The 23,409-nt window shown below is 37.5% G+C and overlaps 2 protein-coding genes across 3 annotated transcripts in view; one reads left to right on the top strand and one right to left on the bottom strand.

The window, feature by feature from the left end:
- LOC150090932 (nostrin-like) overlaps positions 1 to 1,145 on the bottom strand; it is a 133,874-nt gene extending 132,729 nt beyond the window's left edge. Inside the window, exon 1 of the mRNA XM_090378105.1 lies at positions 1,053 to 1,145. Within this exon, the coding sequence (XP_090234231.1) occupies positions 1,053 to 1,085 (33 nt within the window). The 5' untranslated portion in view covers positions 1,086 to 1,145. The remainder of the gene's footprint in view (positions 1 to 1,052) is intronic.
- A 514-nt stretch (positions 1,146 to 1,659) lies between these two features.
- The window catches only part of p23 (cytosolic prostaglandin E synthase), a 129,310-nt gene continuing 107,560 nt past the window's right edge, over positions 1,660 to 23,409 (top strand). For both annotated transcript variants that reach the window (XM_090373523.1, XM_090373515.1), the window contains exon 1: positions 1,660 to 1,750. In XM_090373523.1, coding sequence (XP_090229649.1) covers positions 1,725 to 1,750 — 26 coding nt within the window. In that variant the 5' untranslated portion in view covers positions 1,660 to 1,724. The remainder of the gene's footprint in view (positions 1,751 to 23,409) is intronic.

The following is a 23,409-nucleotide window of genomic DNA, read 5'->3' as shown; positions in this document are numbered from 1 at the left end:
TTCTGCACATCTCTTTTACAACTGTCTTTCTTCAATTTGAATTTATGGCCCCTCAGGTTCATAATCTTAGCAAAAGGAAGAATCACATCAGCAATGAGCCTCTTCAACCTATTCAAGGCCTTATATCCTCAATCAGATTGCCTAGTCTCCAGATGCTGCAATTTGCAGAACTTGAGCCTTTTTTGTAAGGGGGACCCCTTCCTTTCCCTCACCAATCTTGTAGCCCTTCTCTGTACTCGCTCAAGCAACTCTACATCCTTCCTGAAATGAGGCCTCCAGACCTGTATGCAGTACTCAAGGCATGGCTTGAGTACTGCATACAGTACTCAAGGCATGGCTTGACCATTGCCTTATACAAAGGGATAATCACCACCTTTTCCCTACTAGCAAAATTCCTGTATGTTATAATGCATATGTGATTTTTTTTTTGCTGATGCTGCATAAGCTCATACACTTGCTTTCTTGCATCACATGCCACCACTACTACTATATCAGATTGCCTTATGGCAATCCCCAGAAAAAAGAATAATTAATTAAGGCAGTTATTTTTACCTTTCATTATGATCAATGAACACATTAAAAAATAGATTTCTGAATTTAAAGAACCACAAATATCTTGCAACACTTTACAACAAAAAAAAAAAAAAAAAAAAAAGTCTTATCTGAATGTTTGTAATTCTGCTTCTTATAATTTATTTTGAAAACAAATGTAAGACAATTGTAATGGGCTGGTATCTTTTTGGTAATATTTATATAATGTAATACAATCAAAATAGAAAACAATCGTTCTCCTTTTTTATTTATTTATTTTAATTTTTAAACTATTAAATTCAAAATTTGCGGTGCATCTGCACACCCGCAAGGAACGGCCCTGGGTGTTGCATTTGAACTTCAGGCACACAGTGATTCCCCCCCCCCCCACCTAGAAATCTTATATGCGTTTAAATTGCGGTATTATTACCAATAATCATAATTAACCTATATCTAATATTAATTCTTTAAGTCTCTAATAATAATAATAATAATAAAAAAAAAAAAAAAAACTAGCTCACCGAATGGAAGGCTCTAAACGAAGCTCTAGACATTCCTGATTTAGCACCGATTACTTTTCTAGTCTATTAATTATTTGCTTATTTATTTTATTTTATTTATTTATTATTTTGTTTTGTAAGATAAAGAGAATAAAAAGTAAAGATGTTGCACTAAGGAGCAAATTATTTAATTATGATGATTGCCTTAATTCTTGACTTTAAATATTACATATTATTTAACGAAATGAGTATGCTTTGAATTTCATTCTTTTAAATCGCATTACATCTGAAACAACCATCATCATGATATACAATTTTCTAAAACGAAAAACTCGCCACACTAACGAAATTATCTGACAGTTGAATTCATATTTGAATCCACGCCTCCAACAGTGCAGAACTATTGCTTTACAGTGGTTGATATACAGTATTTAAAAATTTTTCAAATATCTTTAGCTAAAATAATAATTAATATTTTCTAAATATTAAAATCATATTTATCATTATTTATTTTATCTGTCCTTTGTGATGTATATTCTTCTACATATAAAAATTTAATAATAAAAAAAAAAAGAAAGTTCGAGATAGGTGGCACATGTCGAGAGTTCGGAGATATTGCGTTGTTTAGAGATATTGCGTTGTTTAGAAGACGTGATCTTTCTGTTCGAAGGAGCGGTGACTAGTGTAGAAAACATGCCTGGTTCTGAATGCGAAGAAAGGTATGAAAAGAATTCTTTATACTATTACATTCGTATATGTAAAATAAGTTCGTAATTAATAAACTTACAATTATCTAATAAAATATAACTTTCTCTTAGAAAACATGAGATGGATCACTCTTTAGACTTCTGATAAGAAAAATTTAGTGTTAGGCTTAATATGTTTGAGCGCCTTATCCCAACGATTGAAGGTCTTGAAACATGCTTCTTTCTGAATGGTCACTGTTGGGAATTGCTTCTATCCATTTTATCAATATATCATTTGGATTTTTTTTTTTTTTTTTTTGTTTAGTTTATTTTGATTTGATGAAAATAAGAATTTTCATGCGAGGAACAGTTGCGATAATTCATTATCGATATGAATGAATTGTACTATTCATTTGGCCTAAACTGTGGCTTGCATTGCTAAACAGCATGTAAGTACTATGTATAATTTTCAGAAGTTTTTTGGCATTTTTATATATAAATTTTATCGTTCAATTGATTATGTGCAATTTATTTGTGGTAATTTGATGAAAGTATAGGTTTGCTTTCTAGAAAATATTTGATTGCGAATTAGTTTTGATTTGGGGAGGTGCCTATGAATTGTACTAAGAAAATACCCAAGGGAAGAAAGATATAGTTTTTCATATTTTTTCCCGAAAGTTAGATTGATTAGCGTAGTTGGGTTAAATATAATGTAAATTAAAGAAATAAGAAAGAAAAAATAAGGTCAAACATTATCGTATCTAACAACATTTTGTTTAGAACAATGTAAGTTAAAGTCATATAGTAAGGAAGAAAAGCACTGCAGAGAGCAAATACAACTAGAAGCAATTAGAAAGACAAAAAGGGGAGAGAGGGAAAAATTAAGGAAAAGAATAAGAGATGTAAATCAGAAAAAATCTTAAAATTTTATAGGTTTATTCATGTACATCGGTGTTAACTTTTTAATGATTGGCCCCGTGAAATTTTAAACAAGAAAATACTTTATACTTTTTTTATTCAATGGAATCGCTGAGCCTGATGCTGCTTAGCTAAAAGTTCTATGTTCTGTATGATGTTAGTAAGTTTAATTCTGTCTCCTCTTGAACATATAATAGTTCTGTTTCTTTTCTTTGTTAATATTTTATTTACTGAATTAAAACTACTTTCAACTATATAAGATGTTGGAAAACATAAGTACTTTGGCCATTTCAGACCACATTGTTGGATAAAGAAGTTTAGTTGTTTTTGATCACTGCAACTCAGCCATTCCACCTTTTTCAAATTTAGATATGCATTCATTGTTACATTTTATTTCAATGAGTTCTTGAATTTTTTCACAAGCAGACACGGCATCACAATCCATGGCTTAAATTCAAAAGAATATAAATCTGAAAAATCTGTTTTTCATTTCAGCTGACTCTTGCATACCATGAAATTGCTTTCAAATATTTCCTGTTTTTCAGGGAAGGCTTTTAATATGCATTTGCAGTCTATCATCATAATTAATTTCCCTTTAGGTTTCAGTTATACTTAATTAAGTTTTTGAAAATTCCAAGCCATATAATGTTATTTTTGTGTTTGCTGATCGCCTTTGCTAATTCTGTCTCCTTCACTTTCTAAACAGAATTTTATCAAAAGTTTCCTTTAGAAAGCCATCTGAATTCTGTATATGAAAGAAGCCTCACATACTGTTCTTCGTTATCAACGCAAAATTTTCTGATAAGGTGATCATATTTCTATGTGACTTTATTTTATTGATGGTTTTAATAACTATACTGAGATGTTGGAAAAGAACTGGACTAATATTTTTTGCAACCAGATGATGTTGATGTGCAATGCAGTATATTGCAAGAACTTAAGACATACTTCCTTTAGGTGGGCTATAAAACCTGTCTTCCAACCATGAAGATTAGCAAGGGCACATGATGCAAGAAAGCAAACTTATGTAGCGTCAGCCAAAATAAAAAAAAAAAAAAAAAACCCTTATTTCACCCATCTTCTCTCTCCAAATATTTGTCAGGTTCTGCCTTGAATCTGTTTAAGCTATTAACTTCTATGACAGATGGAAGTTTGTTCCAGCAATCAACCACTCGCTGGCTAAAGGCAAACTTCCGCACATCTATCCTACAACCGTCCTTCCTCAATTTGAATTTATGCCCTCTGAGGTGATTATTCTGAGCAAGAGGAAGAATCCCATCAGCGTTGGGCATGCTCAAACCATTCAAGGCTTTATACACCTCAATCAGATCACATCCCAGGTGCCTAGTCTCCAGACACTGTAATTTGCAAAACTTAAGCTTTTATTCGTAAGAGCAACCCTTTGTTCTGTTCACTAATCTTGTTGAGCTTTTCTGTACTCGTTCCAACAGCTCTACATCCTTCATAAAATGAGGCCTCCACACCTGTATACAGTACTCAGGGTGTGGCCTGACCATTGCCTTATACAAGGGGATAATCACCTCCTTAATCTCTGCTAGAAAAATTCCTGTATATCATTGACAAGAAACCGTGAGCTATTCTTGCAGAGCATCTGCACTGCTCAGAAAACTTAATATCTCCCTGCACAATTACCCCCAGGTCCTTTTCATTCTCTACCACTGTCGGTGTGGTACCCCAGAGTTGATACGTTACTCTGGGGTTACTGCTTCCCATATGTAGTACTTTACATTTGTCAATGTTAAACTTCAGTTGCCACTTCTCAGCTCATCTGCTCAACTTTTCTAGATCCTGTTGCAGCAGCATACTGTCATTGGTGTCATTAACAACCCTGCCAACCTCCGTATCGTCTGCAAACTTGGACATTAAGCCTGATATACCATCATCAATGTCATTTATAAATACAGAAAACAACAATGGACCCAACACTGAACCCTGAGGGACTCTACTAATAACATTAGTCCACAAAGAGCAGTGTCCATTGATTACCACTCTCTTCTCCCACTCAACCATCCCTTTATCCATAGCAGCAGTTTGCCTCCAATGCCACACTGTTCCTATTTGTGCAGCAGTCTTCCATGTGCAACAGTATCAAAAGCCTTTCTGTGATCCAAATATATATGATATCAAAATTATTCTTTGCATCCAGTTCCTTTGTGACAACATCATAGTATCCAATCAAATTGGTCAGACAAGACTTCCCCTTAACAAACCCATGCTGTGTCCAAAGTATAACTGAAGTCTTGTGTAGATGATCCTACAATGCTTCTTTAACAGGTCTGTAATTACCTCTCTCCCTTTGATCCTCCTTTGTGGATTAGGGTCACATTTGCACATCTCCAGTCCATGGGTACCTCCCCTGAGTCCAGGGAAGCTCTCTTAATTATGGCCAAGAGTTTGCTTACTTCCTTTGCCACCTCCTTTAATATAACTGGGTAGATTCCACCACCCCAGGTGCCTTATGTTTATCTTCAATTTCTCCTCCACTTTCAGTTATTACAAGATTATCTAGCTTACTGCCAGAGTTGAATACACCTCTGGCATTCCCCTCCCTGAATAACTCCTCATGTGTGAATGTGTAGATGCAAAATATTCATTTAGTTTGTTAGCTACCTGAGCAGGATCATCAACAGTTGAACCATCGGTAGCAAGTGAACCACTCTGATTCATCCCCTTCCTTCTAGAGTAAGTAAAGAACTCTGCTGTTTTTCTTTGCATCATTTGCCAAAGGTTTCTCGGAATCTGCCTTTGCCTGCCTAACCTCCTTTGTAACTTGGTTACAGACCAGTTTATATCTATCATGGGCTTCTGTGTCACGTGTTAATTTATGTATGCCATGCATTTTTCTTCTGTCACATGTCTAATTAGTTCATCTGACATCCATTTAGGCCTAAATCTTGAACAATGTTTCTTTTTTGGTATGAAAAGCCTAGTAGCTTCCAAGATTAATTCTTTGAATGCTTCCCATTTTGAATTTGCTGTTGGTAACATCATCAGTTGGTCCTACCGTATAAAATTTAAATACTGTCTCAGACCACCATAGTTACCTTTACGAAAGCAAAAACTCTTCCGTTTACCCTTGGTGGTAGTTACCTCTTTGAGTAAATCCCGCTTCAGCACACTGATCACTGCCACCTAGTGGTTCCTTTATCTGCCAATTCGTGATGCATGAAGAATCACTACTGATAATCAGATCAAGAGTATTACTCCCTCTAGTTGCCTCCCAAACATGCTGATGTCATAAACAATCATCCAATAAATCCACAAAAGCAGTGTGTGTGTGTGTGTGTGTGCGTGTGTGTGTGTGTGTGTGTGTGTGTCCAACCCACAAATTCCAGTCAATCTCTGGGAAATTAAATCCCCATTATAAGACTCTGATTTACTGGCCCACTATTTCTCTGCTCATTATACTCATCAGGTTCATTTGGGCTTTAACACACACACACCTCTCATTTTTCCTCTCCCAATACTTATGTCACACCAAACAGACTCAACATTGCATTGTCCACCAACATCAATTGGATGCACTTCCTTAGATTTTGTGTTTCTTAACTAACAGCATAACCCCTCCTCCCTTTCTGTACACGTACTCCCCAAAATCCACTTCTGCACTGCTTATGTCTGTGACACCATGTCTCTGATATCCCAACAATATCTGCGTTTGATGTCTTGACTAGCACTTTAAGCTCATTGAATTTATTCGATAGCACCATCAGTGGCACAGAATACCAAATTTTCCAGTGGCATTTATTCTTCGTCAAACCATGTTTTTACAGCAACAAAAATGAATGCTCCAGTATGGTCGGTTTCTATTGATTTTTCAAACATCTCTTCTTGCAATTTACAGTAATCGTCGAAATAATGAATGTATGCCATTAGAAGAGACTTATTGCCAGTAACTGGATTCATTGATTGGAATAGAAAATTTTCTCATTTTTAGTTTATCAATTAGCTGCTCTTCAATGTTACTGACATCTCATCGATTCGTCTTCATATTGAATCATTGCTTGCTTTGAAAATGCTAAAAAGATTTGATGCATCACTGTAGTATAATTGCGGGTCTTATAACAGTCTCAGCTACTGTATGAGCACCACCAGTTTTTGCAATGATTTCTGCAGTTTTATAAGATGCGGTCATTCCATCTTCATTTGTTTGTGTGCTCTTAAATAAAGAAGTAATAGTTACATTGCTAAAAATTCTATTTTAAATTTTTAAAATATTTGATATGTTTACCAATTTTATCAGGATTTTTCCTTTTTATGTGATCTAAAAGCCTTGGTGTTTTCGTAGCCTCATTTGAAAAAAAACTATTACACATAAGACACATAGGCTGTCTTGGGTTGAATGGGCTTTCAATACAACCATAAGTTATTCATCCAGATACTGTAGACACTTTTTCTTTTTAGCACTTGACATGATTGATGATGTGTTGAATAACTACAAATAATTAAATAATAAAATATAAACTATTTTTATTTAACTCTCATAGCCCATGTCATTCAAAAAGTACTGTGGATCAAAAATAAACAACTTTCACAAGGAAACAATAAATCAATACTAATTGTCACTTAGAAAGTAAAAACAATAGACTGAAACATTTCCTCATCCCAACCATGCCATATATTGGCCAATGAAACAAAAGAATGAATAAATAAACCACACCTCTGCCAAGGTCACAACTGTTGGAAAGGTAAAAGCACCAAGGGTTGCAGCAACATTACCTCTGAAAGCACTTAGGCATTTAGTGCCTGTGAAAAGCAAAGGTGGTTGAATTAAATCATGCCTACTATCTTCCTTTTATCAAAATGTCTCATTCACTTCTAATATAATATTCCTATATGTTGAAAATCAGGGGGAAAGAAAACCCAATGAGAGAAATTAAATGTTAAGGGATAAGATGTGGTTGGGTAGAGTTGAACTTTGGAGGGCCACAAACTATTGTAATACCAATTAATTTTGCCCCCCCCCCCAAAACACCAATTTTCACCCCTTTCGAGAATCTCCGATGTACATAAACTAACATCAGCACAAGCAAAGGACAAATTAAAATGTACCAGGTCTATAAACAAAAGCTAAGCATACTTGCAAAGCATTCATTCAATATGCCAGTACTGAGTAGTTAATTTCACATGCCTTTACATTTATGGCATTCGTTAGTTGACTGTTTAAGAATGACTGCTCGTGTGTGTTACTGCACGGCACTTGGATGTAGGTTGCATTACATCGTTCTTATTGCCATTTTATGCTAATATGCATAAAAGAATAATGCTAATAATTTTATGCTAATATGCATAAAAGGCAATAAACATGTTAATGTACAAAGAATAAAACTTGTGTATAACTTAAAACCTGATGAATTGCTTAGATGCAAATTTATTGTAAATATGAAATTGATGATATTTAATCTTTTATTGTTTCCAAGCGTGTTTTCATCATTACATATTATTAGTGGTATCCATAATTATTCATTAGGACAACAGTGTTTCTAGCACTTGTGGGTACTAAAGGGAACCCTGACTCAGTTGCTTGAGGCAATTTTCAAAATAAATACCTTTTCTTTCAGTAGAGTAAAAGGAGTTGCAGTATGGAGAGAAATTGACTTAGTTCAATAACCATTGGTTTTCAGGTAATTTATGCAGTTGGATTAGACTTTTCTCTTGGACAGAAATTCACTTGACAATAATAATTTGGCATTGTCGGCAGGATTTGAGAATTATTCTGGCACCAGACTTTGGGTAAACCGAGTTTGAAAATAATTACTTCTGGGAAGTTAATTCATAATGAAAGTTTCAAATGTGATAGGTGATGTTAGTAGAAGTATGAATACCACATCTACTTTTTCAATTTCTGGCCCATGCAAGTCTGTTTCACAAGGTAAATCAGGTAGTAGTAGTAGTGGCATGTGATGCAAGAAAGCAAATATGAGCTTATGCAGCATCAGCCAAAAAAAAAAAAAAAAAAAACACACCATTCCCTCCAAATGCCTGTCCAGTTCCTCCTTAAATTTATTCAACCTATCAACTTCCACAACGACAGATGGAAGTTTGTTCCAGCAATTAACCACCCGCTGGCTAAAGGAAAATTTCCGCACATCTATTCTACATCTGTCTTTTCTTAATTTGAATTTATGCCCCCTTACATTCGTAATCTGAACAAGTGGAAGGATCCCATCAGAATTCAGCATGCTCAACCCATTCAAGGCCTTATATACCTCAATCAGATCACCGCGCAGGTGCCTAGTCTCCAGCCACTGGAATTTGCAGAACTTAAGCCTCTCTTGGTAAGAGGATCCCTTCATTCCCCTCACCAATCTTGTTGCCCTTCTCTGTACACACTCAAGTAAATCTACATCCTTCCTAAAATGAGGCCTCCAGACCTGTACGCAGTACTCAAGCCGTGGCCTGACCATTGCCTTATACAGAGGGATAATCACCTGCATTTCCCTGCTAGCAAAATTCCTATATATCATTGACAAAACTCCATGACCTGCCCTGGCAGCCTGTCTGCATTGCTCAGAAAACTTCATATCTGCCTGCACAATTACTCCTAGGTCTTTCATTTTCTACCACCTTAAGTGTAGTACCACACAGTTGGTACGTTTCTCTGGGGTTACTTCTACCCATATGTAGTTTGCATTTGTCAAGGTTAAACTTCAGTTGCCACTTCTTAGCCTATCTGCCCAAATTATCTAGATCCTGTTGCAGTAGCACACTGCCATTACTGTCATTAACAACCCTGCCAACCTTTGTATCATCTGCAAACTTCAACATTAAGCCTGATATACCTTCATCAATATCATTGATAAATATACAAAACAACTGTGGACCTAACACCGAACCCTGTGGGACTCCACTGATAACATTAGTCCAAGAAGAGCACCACCGATTGATTACCACCCTCTGTCTTCTAGCACTTAACCATCCTTTTATCCATTGTAGCAACTTACCCTTAATACCATTCTGCTCCAATTTGTACAATAGTCTTCCATGCGCAACAGTGTCAAAAGCTTTCCTGAAATCCAAATATATGATATCAAAATTATTTTTCGCACCCAGTTCCTTTGTAACCACATCATAATATCCTATCAAATTTGTCAGATAACAAACCCTTAACAAACCCATGCTGTCTGAATTATTGCTGCAGTCTTGTCTAGATGATCCTGCAATGCATCTTTAACCAGCGACTCCATTATTTTACCCGGAACAGAAGTTAAACTAACTGGTCTGTAATTACTCGTGTCACTCTTCGATCCCCCTTTGTGAATTGGGGATACATTTGCACATCTCCAGTCCGTGGGAACCTCCCCGAGTCCAAGGATGCTCTCATAATTATGGCTAAAGGTTTGCTTAGTTGCTTTGCCGCCTCCTTTAATATAACTGGATGGATCCCATCCACCCCAGGTGCTTTTCTTACGTTTAACTTCAACAATTTCTCTTCCACTTTGCTCTCGGTTATTACAAAATCATTAAGTATCTTGCTACAATTTGATAACCTTCTGCCATTTTCAAACCTTAATAATTCCTCACGTGTGAATGTCGATGCAAAATACTCATTCAGTTTGTTTGCTATCTGAGCAGGATCATCAACAGTCGAACCATCGATGTCAAGTGGACCGATCAGATTCATCCCCTTCCTTTTAGAGTTTATATAAGTAAAGAAATCCTTGCTGTTTTTCTTACCATCTTTTGCCAAGGATTTCTCGTAATCTGCCTTCGCCTGCCGAACCTCCTTTGTGACCTGATTACAGATTAACTTATATCTGCCATATGCGTCTGAGTCGCTTGATAATTTATATGCATCCCATGCATTTTTTCTTCTCTGTTACAAGTCTCATTAGTTCATTTGACAACCATTTAGGCCTAAACCTTGAACAGTATTTCTTAATAGGTATGAACCTTTTCGTAGCTTCCACGATTGATTCCTTGAATGCTTCCCACTTAAAATTTACTGTTGGTTGATCCCACTGTACAGAATTTAAAAACTGTCGGAGACCACTGTACTCGCCTTTACGGAAGCAAAAACCCTTTCCTTTACCCCTGATAGTAGTTAAATCTTTAAGTAAATCCCACGTCAGTACACTGTGATCAATGCTGATAACTAGATCAAGAGTATTACTTTCTCTGGTTGCCTCTCGAACATGCTGCTGCAGAAAACAATCATCCAATAAATCCACAAAAGTCTTACTAGTGTGCGAGTGACCAACCCATAAGTTCCAGTCATCTGGGAAGTTAAAATCCCCCATTATAAGACATTCCGATTTACTAGCCCATTCTATTTCTCTGTACAATTGTTCATTGTACTCATTCAAGTCATTAGGCCTATAACACACTCCTACTCTTATTTTTGCTTTCGCAGTGCTTATGTCACACCAAACTGACTCAACAGTGCACTGTTCATCTATATCAATTGGATGCACTTCTTTTGATTTTGTTTTTCTTTATTAACAGCATAACACCTCCTCCCTTCCTATCCTGTCTCCTTTCTGTACACATTGTACTCCCCAAATTCCAGTTCAGCATTCCTTATATCTGTGTGACACCACGTCTCTGATATCCCAACAATATCTGCCTTTGATGTCTTGACCAACACTTCAAATTCATCAAATTTATTTACTATACTTCTAGCATTGGTATACATGCACCTATTCTTATTCTTAATTACTCTAACACATCCCATATACCTATCTGTTTCACGATGACTGTCATCCGTCCCTGAAACCCCCAACACCCCTCGCTCCAGGTCGCTACTTATTCTAATAGAAGTTGTGCAAGAATCACCTTCACCTCTGCCTACGGCTACTGTTAAACTATTAGTCCTTGTATCCCCCCAAGCTATCAGTTTTCCGACCCACCTAACACTGCCTCGCATAATAAAAATTATGCTAGATCTAGCATATATCTAGATTATGCTATGTGATTATTTTTTTTTTAAGTGATGGTGCAGAGGAATTGCAAAGAAATGCTTTTGGTCAGAAAGTCATTTGATGTTAACAATAAAATGCAAGTCACAACACAGAGTCAGCAGTTTTGTAAATACTCTCCGTTATTGAAATCTACTAATTCTTATCAAGTCTTGAGGAGGTGACTGTTAGAAGAGTTTTCCAAGAAATTAAGATTCATATCCATTTGAAAAAATTGATTGGTTAGGCTTAAGACCCAATTTAACGTTGTGGATGAAGATAAACAATTTGTCAATAGACTTTAAAAATTGGTCTGTTGACAAATTGACTAACTAATTTTATGAATTTTTCATTAATTCATAAGAGGAGTCTGATGAATTATGAAAAGCTTTTTATAAGAAAGATGTCAGAACTATAGACCAGGCTCTGCAGGTTGTGGAAGGGGCCAAAAGTTTATCCTAAAATGTAAGAATTGGTGGTAAAAAAGAAGCTTTCCTAAAAACTGTAAGAGTTAAGACCTTGACAGTACAGCTGATGATATATTCCTACATCACCTAAATTTTGAGAGACAAGCAAATATCTGGGAAGACCAGATAATCTAAGATGCTGATATGAAGAAGCATCAGAACATTTCTTAAGTGGCTTAAAGCAGTCCCTCTCACAATAGTAGAAAGAATAAAACTAAGCCAGGTTCTGAGGAGGTGGAAAAGATGTTTTATTCCATTTCATTTGTGGGAGAACTGACCATTTTGCAAAACATTGTAAAGGCAGGTAAACCTATGAAATTGAGTCTTCAACCTAAAGAATATCTAAAAATACTTCCAACAAGGCTCTGTTAGCCAATCTTAAAAGATTACCACTTCCTTTCTCAGAAGGAAATGATTTAGTTACTAACATTAGATCTTTGATCAGAAGACCTAGAAGATGCAGGATCATCTAGACCAGCATTTCCAAAAATTTTTTTTTCACGGAACACTTTTTCACATCACAACAATATACGAAACACAAGTTTAGCGAGAGCCAAAGAACTGTTGCTAATATCTTATTACATATGGGGCACTGTGCATCAGGAGCATCTTTATTTCCAACACATGTACAGCTGAAATTCAAATAATTGTCATTGTACTTTCGTTTTGATCTTTTATTAGTTCCTGTTTTTTCACTTTGGATTTTTGGGGAACAAAAGGCTGCTGTTGTTCATTCTGACTTTGAAATGTGACAATATTGTGTTCATTTTCATCGACCTCAGTTGCACTACTATAAGTTGGTAGATGACTCTCATCGACCGGTGCAATACCACCACTTTGTTATTGGAGGCTTGAAGTGGTGAAACTGATGTTTAGTCTCTAGAGCAGAGTTTCCAGCATTCCCCCATACTTGTCTTTCAACCCATGCACGGTACTAAATACTATAGGTTTTGACACCTTTCGTGTTTGGGATTTCCATAAAAAAAGAAGAAGAAGAAAAGTACTTTTGTTCTTGTTTTAAAGTTCCTTTTTTTCAACCACCAATGGTCACATTTTAATAATAATATTTTGAAATACAAATACAGTAGACTCAATTTTCCGGGGTAGATGGTAAAAAACAAATCCTGGATAATAGATTTCCCTGTTAATCCAAAAATACAAAGTCCCTGACATACATAAGAAGTGCATTCCAGGACTTCTTACTTCGTCGAGTTTTACGTAACTCGACTCGAGAATGACTAATAATATATTGCTACTGTATTATTATTGCAAATCTGAATTCCGCGCGATACTTGTTAATGTTTGGCCATTTTGATACATTTTTATTATAATGATTCCTTAGAGATTTAACAGATGCACCGTTTTCAAACTTTTTGAATAATTCCAAGTTTTTGTTTAACTGAAAGTGCAACTCTTTTGCATTTACCCATCATTTTTGCGGTTTCTAAACAAAAGGTAGAAAAAATTCCGATATCCCTGACATAACGAAACAAATTTTGTTCTTTTGCGATGCAACTGAACACTACAATCGATGTGACACAAACTAAACATTTAGTCTCTCTCTTTTTTGAGCAGCAGGGATTTCAAGATAATAGGTACACTAATCTCCTAATGATGACTTATAATGCTGCTTGTTTTTTTTATTATTATTATTTATTTTTAAAAAAATTTTTTTTTTTTAGTCTTGGAATGTCCCGCTTAATCGAGAGTCTACTGTAATTATCAAAAAAATTTATACACGGAAGTGATTTTAGTTATGATATTGGTTCACTTCCTCACCCCGTGTATTTACTCCAGGCTAAATCGCATATGAATGGTGCATATTAGATCACTTTTTTTTTTCTTTCTTTTTTTTTTTTTTTTTGTAGTTGTCGTTTACCTCTACACATACTTCTCTATGCAAAGCCCACCACAATAAAGTGTTCCACTGTCTATTTGATTATTAGTATATGCCAGTATGTTAACCGGAAAAAAAAAATTATGTTAAATATTGTAATGATACAAAAGTGGTGTATGCTACTACTCTGCAATATTTATTTATTTATTATTATTATTTTTTTAATTATTAATTATGGTTTTTTGCAGAACACTTGTTCACATCTAACCCCAGGGGCTTGGCACACCCAGGGTCCTGAGCTGGATATCATCATTCTTCTCTTTCTTGGTGATTCCCTTCTATTTTTGACTCTCTCAGGGTAACTCGGAAATTTTTTTTTGCCTGGTGCAGCATAAGCCTCAGGCTTCCTTGCGCCATATGGATAATAATAAATCTCATGGAACACAGTTTGAGGAACACTGATCTAGACAAGGCTACAATTATAATTCAGGCAGCTTGGGTTTCTTACAGGTAAAATATTTCTCACCTGTTTGATTGGATACTACAATGGTGGTCACAAAGGAACTGGATGCAAAAAATAATTTTGATATATATTTTGATTTCAGAAAAGCTTTTCATGCTGTTGCACGTAGAAGACTGTTGTACAAATTGGAGCAGTATGTCATTTATGGCCAAGTGTCCCCACAGGGTTCAGTGTTGGGCCCATTGTTGTTTTCTGTATTTATCAGTGCTATTTATGACTGTATATTAGCATTAGCATTAGTAGAGGCATATGATGCAAGAAAGCAAGCTTATTCAGCATCAGCCAAAAAAAAAAAAATACACACACACCACTCCCATGTCACCCCTCTGTTCGTTCGAAATACCTGTCCAGTTGAGCCTTAAATTTGTTTAGGCTATCAGCTTCAACAACAAGTGACGGAAGTCGGTTCCACCAACCAACCACCCGCTGGCCAAAGGCAAATTTCCGCACATCTATCCGACATCCGTCCTTCCTCAATTTGAATTTATGCCCTCTGAGGTGATTATTTTGAGCAAGAGGAAGAATCCCATTGGCATTGAGCATGCTCAAACCATTCAAAGCCTTATACACCTCTATCAGATCACCTCGCCGGTGCCTAGTCTCCAGACTCTGAATTTGTAAAACTTAAGCCTTTCTTCGTAAGAGCAACCCTTTGTTCCATTCACTAATCTTGTTGCCCTTCTCTGTACCCATTCCAGCAGCTCTACATCCTTCTTGAAATGAGGCCTCCAGACCTGTATACAGTACTCAAGATGTGGCCTAACCATTGCCTTATACAAGAGAATAATCACCTCCTTATCCCTGCTAGAAAAATTCCTGTATATCATTGACAAGACACCATGAGCTACTCTTGCAGCTCGTCTGCACTGCTCAGAGAACTTCATATCTGCCTGCACAATTACCCCCCAGGTCCTTTTCATTCTCCACCACTGCAGTGTAGTACCGCAGAGTTGATATGTTGCTCTGGGGTTGCTGTTCCCCATATGTAGTACTTTACATTTGTCAATGTTAAACTTCATTTGCCACCTCTCAGCCCATCTGTTCAACCTTTCCAGATCCTGTTGCAGCAGCATAGCGTCAGTAGTGTCCTTAACAACCCTGCCAACCTTTGTATCATCTGCAAACTTGGACATTAAACTTGATATCCCATTATCAATATCATTCATAAACACAGAAAACAACAACGGACCCAACGCTGAACCCTGAGGAACTCCACTAATAACATTAGTCCATGTTGAGCAGCGTCCATTGATTACCACTCTCTGTCTTCTGCCACTCAACCATCCCCTTATCCATAGCAGCAATTTGCCTCCAATGCCACACTGCTCCAATTTGTGTAGCAGTCTTCCATGTGCAACAGTATCAAAAGCCTTTCTAAGATCCAAATATATAATATCAAAGTTATTCCCTGCATCCAGTTCTTTTGTGACTACATCATAGTATCCAATCAAATTGGTCAGGAAACACCTGCCCTTAACAAAACCATGCTGCGTCTGAGCTATAACTGAATTCTTGTCTAGATGATCCTGCAGTGCTTCTTTAACCAGTGCCTCCATTAATTTACCTGGAACAGAGGTTAAACTAACAGGTCTATAATTACTTGTGTCAGCCTTTGATCCTCCTTTGTGAATTGGGGTTACATTTGCACATCTCCAGTCTATGGGTACCTCCCCTGAGTCCAAAGAAGCTCTCATAATTATGGCTAGAGGTTTGCTTACTTCCTTTGCTGCCTCCTTTAATATAACTGGATAGATCCCATCCACCCCAGGTGCTTTTTTTATGTTTATCCTCAACAATCTCTCCTCCACTTTCATATCAGTTATTACAAAATCATCCAGCTCACTGCCAATGTTTACTTTACCTACATCATTCTCCTTCCTGTATAACTCCTCATGCGTGAATGTAGATTCAAAATACTCGTTTAGATTGTTAGCCACCTGAGCAGGATCCTCAACTGTTGAACCATCAATATCCAGTGGACCAATCTGGTTCATCCCTTTCCTTCTTGAGTTTAAATAGGTAAAGAACTCTTTTCTGTTTTTCTTTGCATCCTTTGCCAAGGATTTTTCGTAGTCTGCCTTTGCCTGCCTAATCTCCTTTGTGACTTGGTTACAGACCAACTTATATCTATCATAGGCTTCCATGTCACCTATTAATTTGTATGTATCCCATGCATTTTTCTTCTCTGCCACATGTCTCATTAGTTCATCTGACAACCATTTAGGCTTAAACCTTGAACAATATTTCTTAGTTGGTATGTAAAGCCTGGTAGCCTCCAAGATTAGTTCCTTGAATGCTTCCCATTTTGAGTTTGCTGTTGGTAACATCATCAGTTGGTCCCAATGTATAGAATTTAAATACTGTCTCAGACCATCATAGTCGCCTTTACGAAAACAAAAACCCTTCCCTTTACCTCTGATGGTAGTTACCTCCTTGAGTAAATCCCACTTCAACACACTGTGATCACTGCCACCTAGTGGTTCATTTATCTGCAGATTCTTAATACATGAAGAATCACTACTGATAATCAGATCAAGAGTATTGCTCCCTCTTGTTGCCTCATGAACATGCTGATGTAGAAAACAATCATCCAATAAATCCACAAAAGCCTTGCTAGTGTGCGAGTGACCAACCCACAAATTCCAGTCAATATCTGGGAAATTAAAATCCGTCATTATAAGACTCTCTGATTTACTGGCCCAGTCTATTTCCCTGTACAATATCTTATTATACTCATCAGAGTCATTAGGCCTATAGCACACTCCTACTCTCAATTTTGATTTCCCTATGCTTATGTCACACCAAACTGACTCGACACTGCCCTGTCCATCGATGTCGACTGGCTTCACTTCCTTGGACTTTGTTTCTTAACTAATAGCATAACCCCTCCTGTCCTGTCTATCCTTTCTATACACATTGTATTCCCCAAATTCCAGTTCCGCATTACTTATATCTGTGTGACACCACGTCTCTGATATCCCAACAATATCTACCTTTGATGTTTTGAGCAATACCTCAAATTCATCAAATTTATTTACCAAACTCCTAGCATTGGTGTACACGCAGGTATACATGCACCTGTTTTTATTCTTAGCTTCCCTAACACAACCCATGTGTTTACTTGTACCGCAATGACTCCCAGCAGTCTCTGAAATATCCTGCATCTTGTTTTTCAGGCTTCTGCTCATTTCAACAGAAGCAGTGCAAGAATCACTTCCACCTCTGCCAGTGGCTACTGTTAATCTATTAGTCCTTGTATCCCCCCCCAACTAGCAGTTTTCCGACCCACCTAACACTGCCTCGACAGCATCAGCAAAAATTCTTGCACCCTTTCTATTTAAGTGTATCCCATCCCTGTAGAAGCAATCTCTCCTGTTAACAAGTACAGGCCAGGCTGAAAAAATTCTACCCCTTGAGCCTTGCACAATCCCTCCAGGGCCGAATTGATCGACAAGGCTCTCATCATATACTCCCTCCTATTGCTCCCTCTTGTTGCCTCACGAACATGCTGATGTAGAAAGAAATCATCCAATAAATCCACAAAAGCATTGCTAGTGTGCGAGTGACCAATCCACAAATTCCAGTAAATATCTTGGAAATTAAAATCCCCCATTACAAGACTCTCTGATTTACTGGCCCACTCTATTTCCCTGTACAATATCTTATTATACTCATCAGAGTCATTAGGCCTATAGCACACTCCTACTCTCAATTTTGATGGGATTCTTCCACTTGCTGAGATTATGAACCTAAGGGGGGGGGTATAAATTCAAATTGAGGAAAGCCAGTTGTAGAATAGTGTGGAAATTTGCCTTTAGCCAGCGGGTGGTTAATTGCTGGAACAAACTTCCATCTGTGGAAGTTGATAGTTAAAATAAATTCAAGGAGGAACTGGACAAACATTTAGAGGGAATGGTTGTGTGTGAATATCAGGCTTAATGGCCAAGTTTGCAGATGATACAAAGGTTGGCAGGGTTGTTAATAACAGTATGCTACTGCAACAGTATTTAGAAAGGTTGGGCTGAGAAGTGGCAACTGAAGTTTAACATGGACAAATGCAAAGTACTGCATTATAATAAAAGGAATAGAGGCATGTGATGCAAGAAAGCAAGCGTGTGAGCTTAGGTAGCATCAGCCAAAAAAAAAATTCACACAACCATTCCCTCTAAATGTTTGTCCAGTTCCTCCTTGAATTTATTTTAACTATCAACTTCCACAGATGGAAGTTTGTTCCAGCAATTAACCACCCGCTGGCTAAAGGCAAATTTCCACACTATTCTACAACTGGCTTTCCTTAATTTGAATTTATACCCCCCCCCCTTAGGTTCATAATCTCAGCAAGTGGAAGAATACCATCAGAATTCAGTGTTCTTAACCCCAAGGCCTTAAACACCTCAATCAGATCACCTCGCAGGTTCCTAGTCTCCAGATGCTGCAATTCATAGAACTTAAGCCTCTCTTGGTAAGAGGATCCCTTCATTCCCCCACCAATCTTGTTGCCCTTCTCTGTACACACTCAAGCAAACCTACATTATTCCTAAGATGAGGCTTCCAGACATGTACTCAAGGTATCATCATTGACTTATACAAAGGGCTAAACACCTCCTTTTCCCTGCTAGCAAAATTCGTGTATATCATTGACAAAATCCCATGACCTGCTCTTGCAGCCTGTCTCCATTGCTCAGAAAACTTCATATGTGACTGCACAATTAATCCCGGTCTTCATTTTCTACCACCCTAAGTATAGTATCGTGCAGTTGGTACATTCCTCTGGGGTTACTTCTACCCATATGCAGTACAGTCAGTCCTCTTATAGCATGATAGTTGTGTTCCTAGAAACCCTCCTGCAATGCAAAATCATGCACTATAAACAACAGGCCCTATGGGAAAAATAGGGTTAGATGCTGACCATCCAAGATTGAACACACACATTTGTACCAAAACATTACCAAACACAAGAAAATACTTACGTATGTTATTACGACTATTATGTGATAAAATATTGTTAGTGCTTTTGCTTCTATCGTAAGTAAACTTGTTTTTTGTTTGATTTTCTATCCAAACAGATGACAGCCGTTCCATCTCTTCCGATTCTGTGTCTTAATCTAATGGATTTTAATTACACTTTGAGTTGTTGCTGCTATGAAAGTTGTTTTTATTTTCTCTGTGTTGCCTCATTTAGGTCTGTAGCACGTGCAGTATCACGTGGTCTTTCATTTCGCTCAAAGCGTTTCACAATTTCATATTTTTTTTTCTCTATCGACAAAGGCTGACTGGCCATCAGCCTTACCAGACATGTATTATAATTTGTGTAGTGTAAACACGTGTTATACGAGGACTGACTGTACTTTGCATTAGTCAATGTTAAACTTCAGTTGCCACTTCTCAACCCATCTGCCCAAATTTTCTAGATCCTGTTGCAGTAGTGTACTACCATTACTGTCATTAACAACCCTGCCAACCTTTGTATCATCTGAAAACTTCAACGCTAAGCCTGATATACCTTCATCGATATCATTGATAAATATAAAAAACAACAGTGGGCCCAACACTGAACCCTGTGGAACTCTACTAATAACATTGGTCCACAAAGGGCAGTGTCCATTGATTACCACATTCTGTCTTCTCCCATCAACCACCCTTAATACCATTCTGCTACAGTAGTCTTTCATGCATAACAGTGTCAAAAGCTTTCCTGAAATCCAAGTATATTGATACCAACTGTGCAGTACTATACTCAGGGTAGTGGAGAATGAATAAGAACTGGGGTAAATGTGCAGTCAGATATGAAATTTTCAAAGTAATGTAGACAGGCTGCCAGAGCAACTCATGGGGTCTTGTCAATTATATACAGGAATTTTGCTAGCAGGCATAAGTAGGCAATTATCCTTTTGTATTAGGTAATAGTCAGATCCCACCTTTAGCACTGCATTCAGGTCTGGAGGCCTCATTTTAGGAAGGATGTAAGCTGTTGGAACAAGTGCAGAGAAGGGCTTCAAGGAAACAAAGGGGTGATCTTACCAAGAAAGGCCTAAATTCTACAAATTGCCGTGTCTGGGAAACTGACACCTGCTAGGTGATCTGATTGAGGTGTATATGGCTTTGGGTGGTTTGAACAAACTTGATGCAGATGGGATACGTCCTCTCGCTTATATTAAGCACGTGAAGGGGCTTGAATTCAAATTCAGGAAAAATGTAGAAATTTGCTTTTAGCCAGAGGGTGGTTGATTGCTGGAACAAACCTCCATTTGTCATTGTGGAAATAGTAGTAGTAGAGGCATGTGATGCAAAAAAGCGAGCTTATGTAGCATCAGCAAAAAAAAAAAAGAAAAAAAAGAATATCATGCATCTATTCCCTCTAAAAGTTTATCCAGTTCCTCCTTTTATTTACGTTTTCAACTTCCACAACGACAGATGGAATTTTGTTCCAGCAATCAACTACCCGCTGGCTAAGGGTGAATTTCTGACCATCTATTTTACAACTGTCTTTCTCTCAATTTGAATTTGTGCCCTCAGGTGACTAATCTGGGCAAGAGGAAGAATCCCATAAACATTGAGCTTGCTCAAACTATTCAAGGCCTTATACACCTCAATCAGATCACCCTGCTGCAATTTGCAGAACTTAAGCCTTTCTTGTTGAGAAGACCTCTTCATTCCCCTCACCGATCTTGTTGCCCTTCTCTGTACATGTTCAAGCAACTCTACATCCTTCCTAAAATGAGACCTCTAGACCTGTATGCACTACTCAATGTGTGGACCTGACAATTGCCTTATACAAAGGGATAATCACCTCCTTATCCCTACTAGAAAAATTCCTGCATATCATTGACAATACCATATGGCCTGTTCTGGCAGTTTGTGTGCATTCATTTTCTACCATCCTAAGGGTGGTAGAAAATGAAAAAATACCTGGTAGTAATTGTGCAGTTAGATATGAAGTACTGCACAGTGGGGTTACTTCTACCCATATACACAGTACCTTGCATTTGTCAATGTTAAACTTCAGTTGCCACCTCTCAGCCCTTCTGCCCAACTTTTCTAGTCCTGTTGCAGTAGCACACTGCCATTATTGTCATCAACAACCCTGCCAACCTTTGTATCATGTGCATACTTGGACATTAAGCCTGATATGCCTTCATCAATATCATTGATTAATACACAAAACAACAGCAGGTCCAGCACCGAACCCTGGGGGTCCATTGATTACCACTCTGTGGTCTCCGACTCAACCACCCTTTTATCCATTGTAGCAGCTTGCCCTTCATACCATACTGCTCCAATTTGTACAGTAGTCTTCCATGTGCAACAGTATCAAAGGCTTTCCTGAAGCCTTTGATACTTTTCAAAATTATTTTTTGAAAAGTATCAAAGGCTTCAGGAAGGCTTCTTTCAAAAGGCTTCAGGAAGAAAAACATCAAAAGGCTTCTTTTGATGTTTTTCAAAATTATTTTTTGCATCCATTTCCTTTGTAAGCACATCATAGTATCTAATAAAATTTTTCAGACAAAATACTTTCCCTTAACAAACCCATGCTGTATCTTAATTATTACTCCAGTCTTTTTTACATGATCCTGCAGTGCTTTAACCAGTGACTATTATTTTCCATTGCATAGAAGTTAAGCTAACAGGTCTGTAATTACTCGTGTCACCTTTCGATCCCCGTTTTGCGATTGGGTATGTACATTTGCACATCTCTAGTCCGTCTGGACTTCTCCTGAGTCCAAGGATGTTCAGGCGCCTCCGTAGCCAGGTGGGAAGGAGCAGCAGTGCGTAGCACACGCTTCTTGATTAGACCGGGGTTCGAGCCCATCACCACCAAATACGGAGGATGCGGAAAGGTCAGGAAATGACCACCGCATATTCCCGGAGCAATATGGCCTCAGTTGCTAATGCTCCTAAAAACCAAATAACAACAACAACAACCAAGGATGTTCTCATGAGGGTTTGCTTAGTTCTGTTGCTGCCTCCTTTAATATAACTGGGAAGATCCCATCCACCCCAGATGCCTTTCTTCTGTTTAACTTCAACAATTTCTCCTTCACTTTGCTCTCAGTTATTACAAAATCATTAAGCTCCCTGTTAGTTTAATAAGCTTTTGTCTTTCACTTCTGTAAAGAATTCCTCGTGTGAATGTAGATGCAAAATACTCATTCAGTTCGTCAGCTATCTGAGCAGGATCGTCAACAGTCGAACCATCGATATCAAGTGGACCAATCTGATTCATCTCCATCCTTCTATAGTTTTTATAAGTAAAGAAGTCCTTTCTGTTTTTGCTAGTACCCTTTCCCAAGGATTTCTTGTAGTTTGACTTGATTACAGACCAGCCATAAGCTTCTGTGTCGTGCAATAATTTATATGCATCCCATGCATTTTTCTTCTCTGCCATTAGTCTCATTAGTTCATCTGACATTGATTTAGTGTGAAAAGCCTAGTAGCTTCCACTATTAATTACTTGAATGCTTCCCATTTAGAATTTGCTGTTGGTAACATCATCAGTTGGCTCTACTGTACAGAATTAAAAACTGTCTGAGACCACTGTAGTCACCTTTACGAATGCAAAAACCCTTCCCTTAATCCCGATGGTAATTTTTATCTTTAAATAAATCCTCACATCAGTACTGCCACTTGGTGGTTCCTTTATCTACAAATTCTTAGTATTGCTAACTTGCGAGTGACCAACCCACAAATTCCAGTTAATATCTGGGAAGTTAAAATCCCCCATTATAATATAATCTGATTTTCTGGACCATTCTATTTCTCTGTACAGTTGTTTGTTGTACTCGTTAGTCATATAACACACTCCTACCCTCATTTTTGCTTTCCCATAGATGGGCAGTGTTTATGTCGCACCAAATTGACTCAACATCAATTGGATGCATTCCTTAGATTTTCTGTTTCTTAACAAACAACATAACTCCTCCTCCCTTCCTATCTCATCTATCCTTTCTGTACTTATTGTACTCTCCAAATTCCAATTCTATAGTGTTATATCTGTGTGACACCGCCTCTCTGATATCCCAACAATATCC

This window comes from Mastigoproctus giganteus, chromosome 1, assembly GCF_048544385.1.
Source record: "Mastigoproctus giganteus isolate SK-2022 chromosome 1, ASM4854438v1, whole genome shotgun sequence".
NCBI lineage: Eukaryota > Metazoa > Arthropoda > Arachnida > Uropygi > Thelyphonidae > Mastigoproctus > Mastigoproctus giganteus.
Note: the sequence above shows the minus strand (reverse complement) of the source record. Positions and strands in the feature narration are given on the sequence as shown.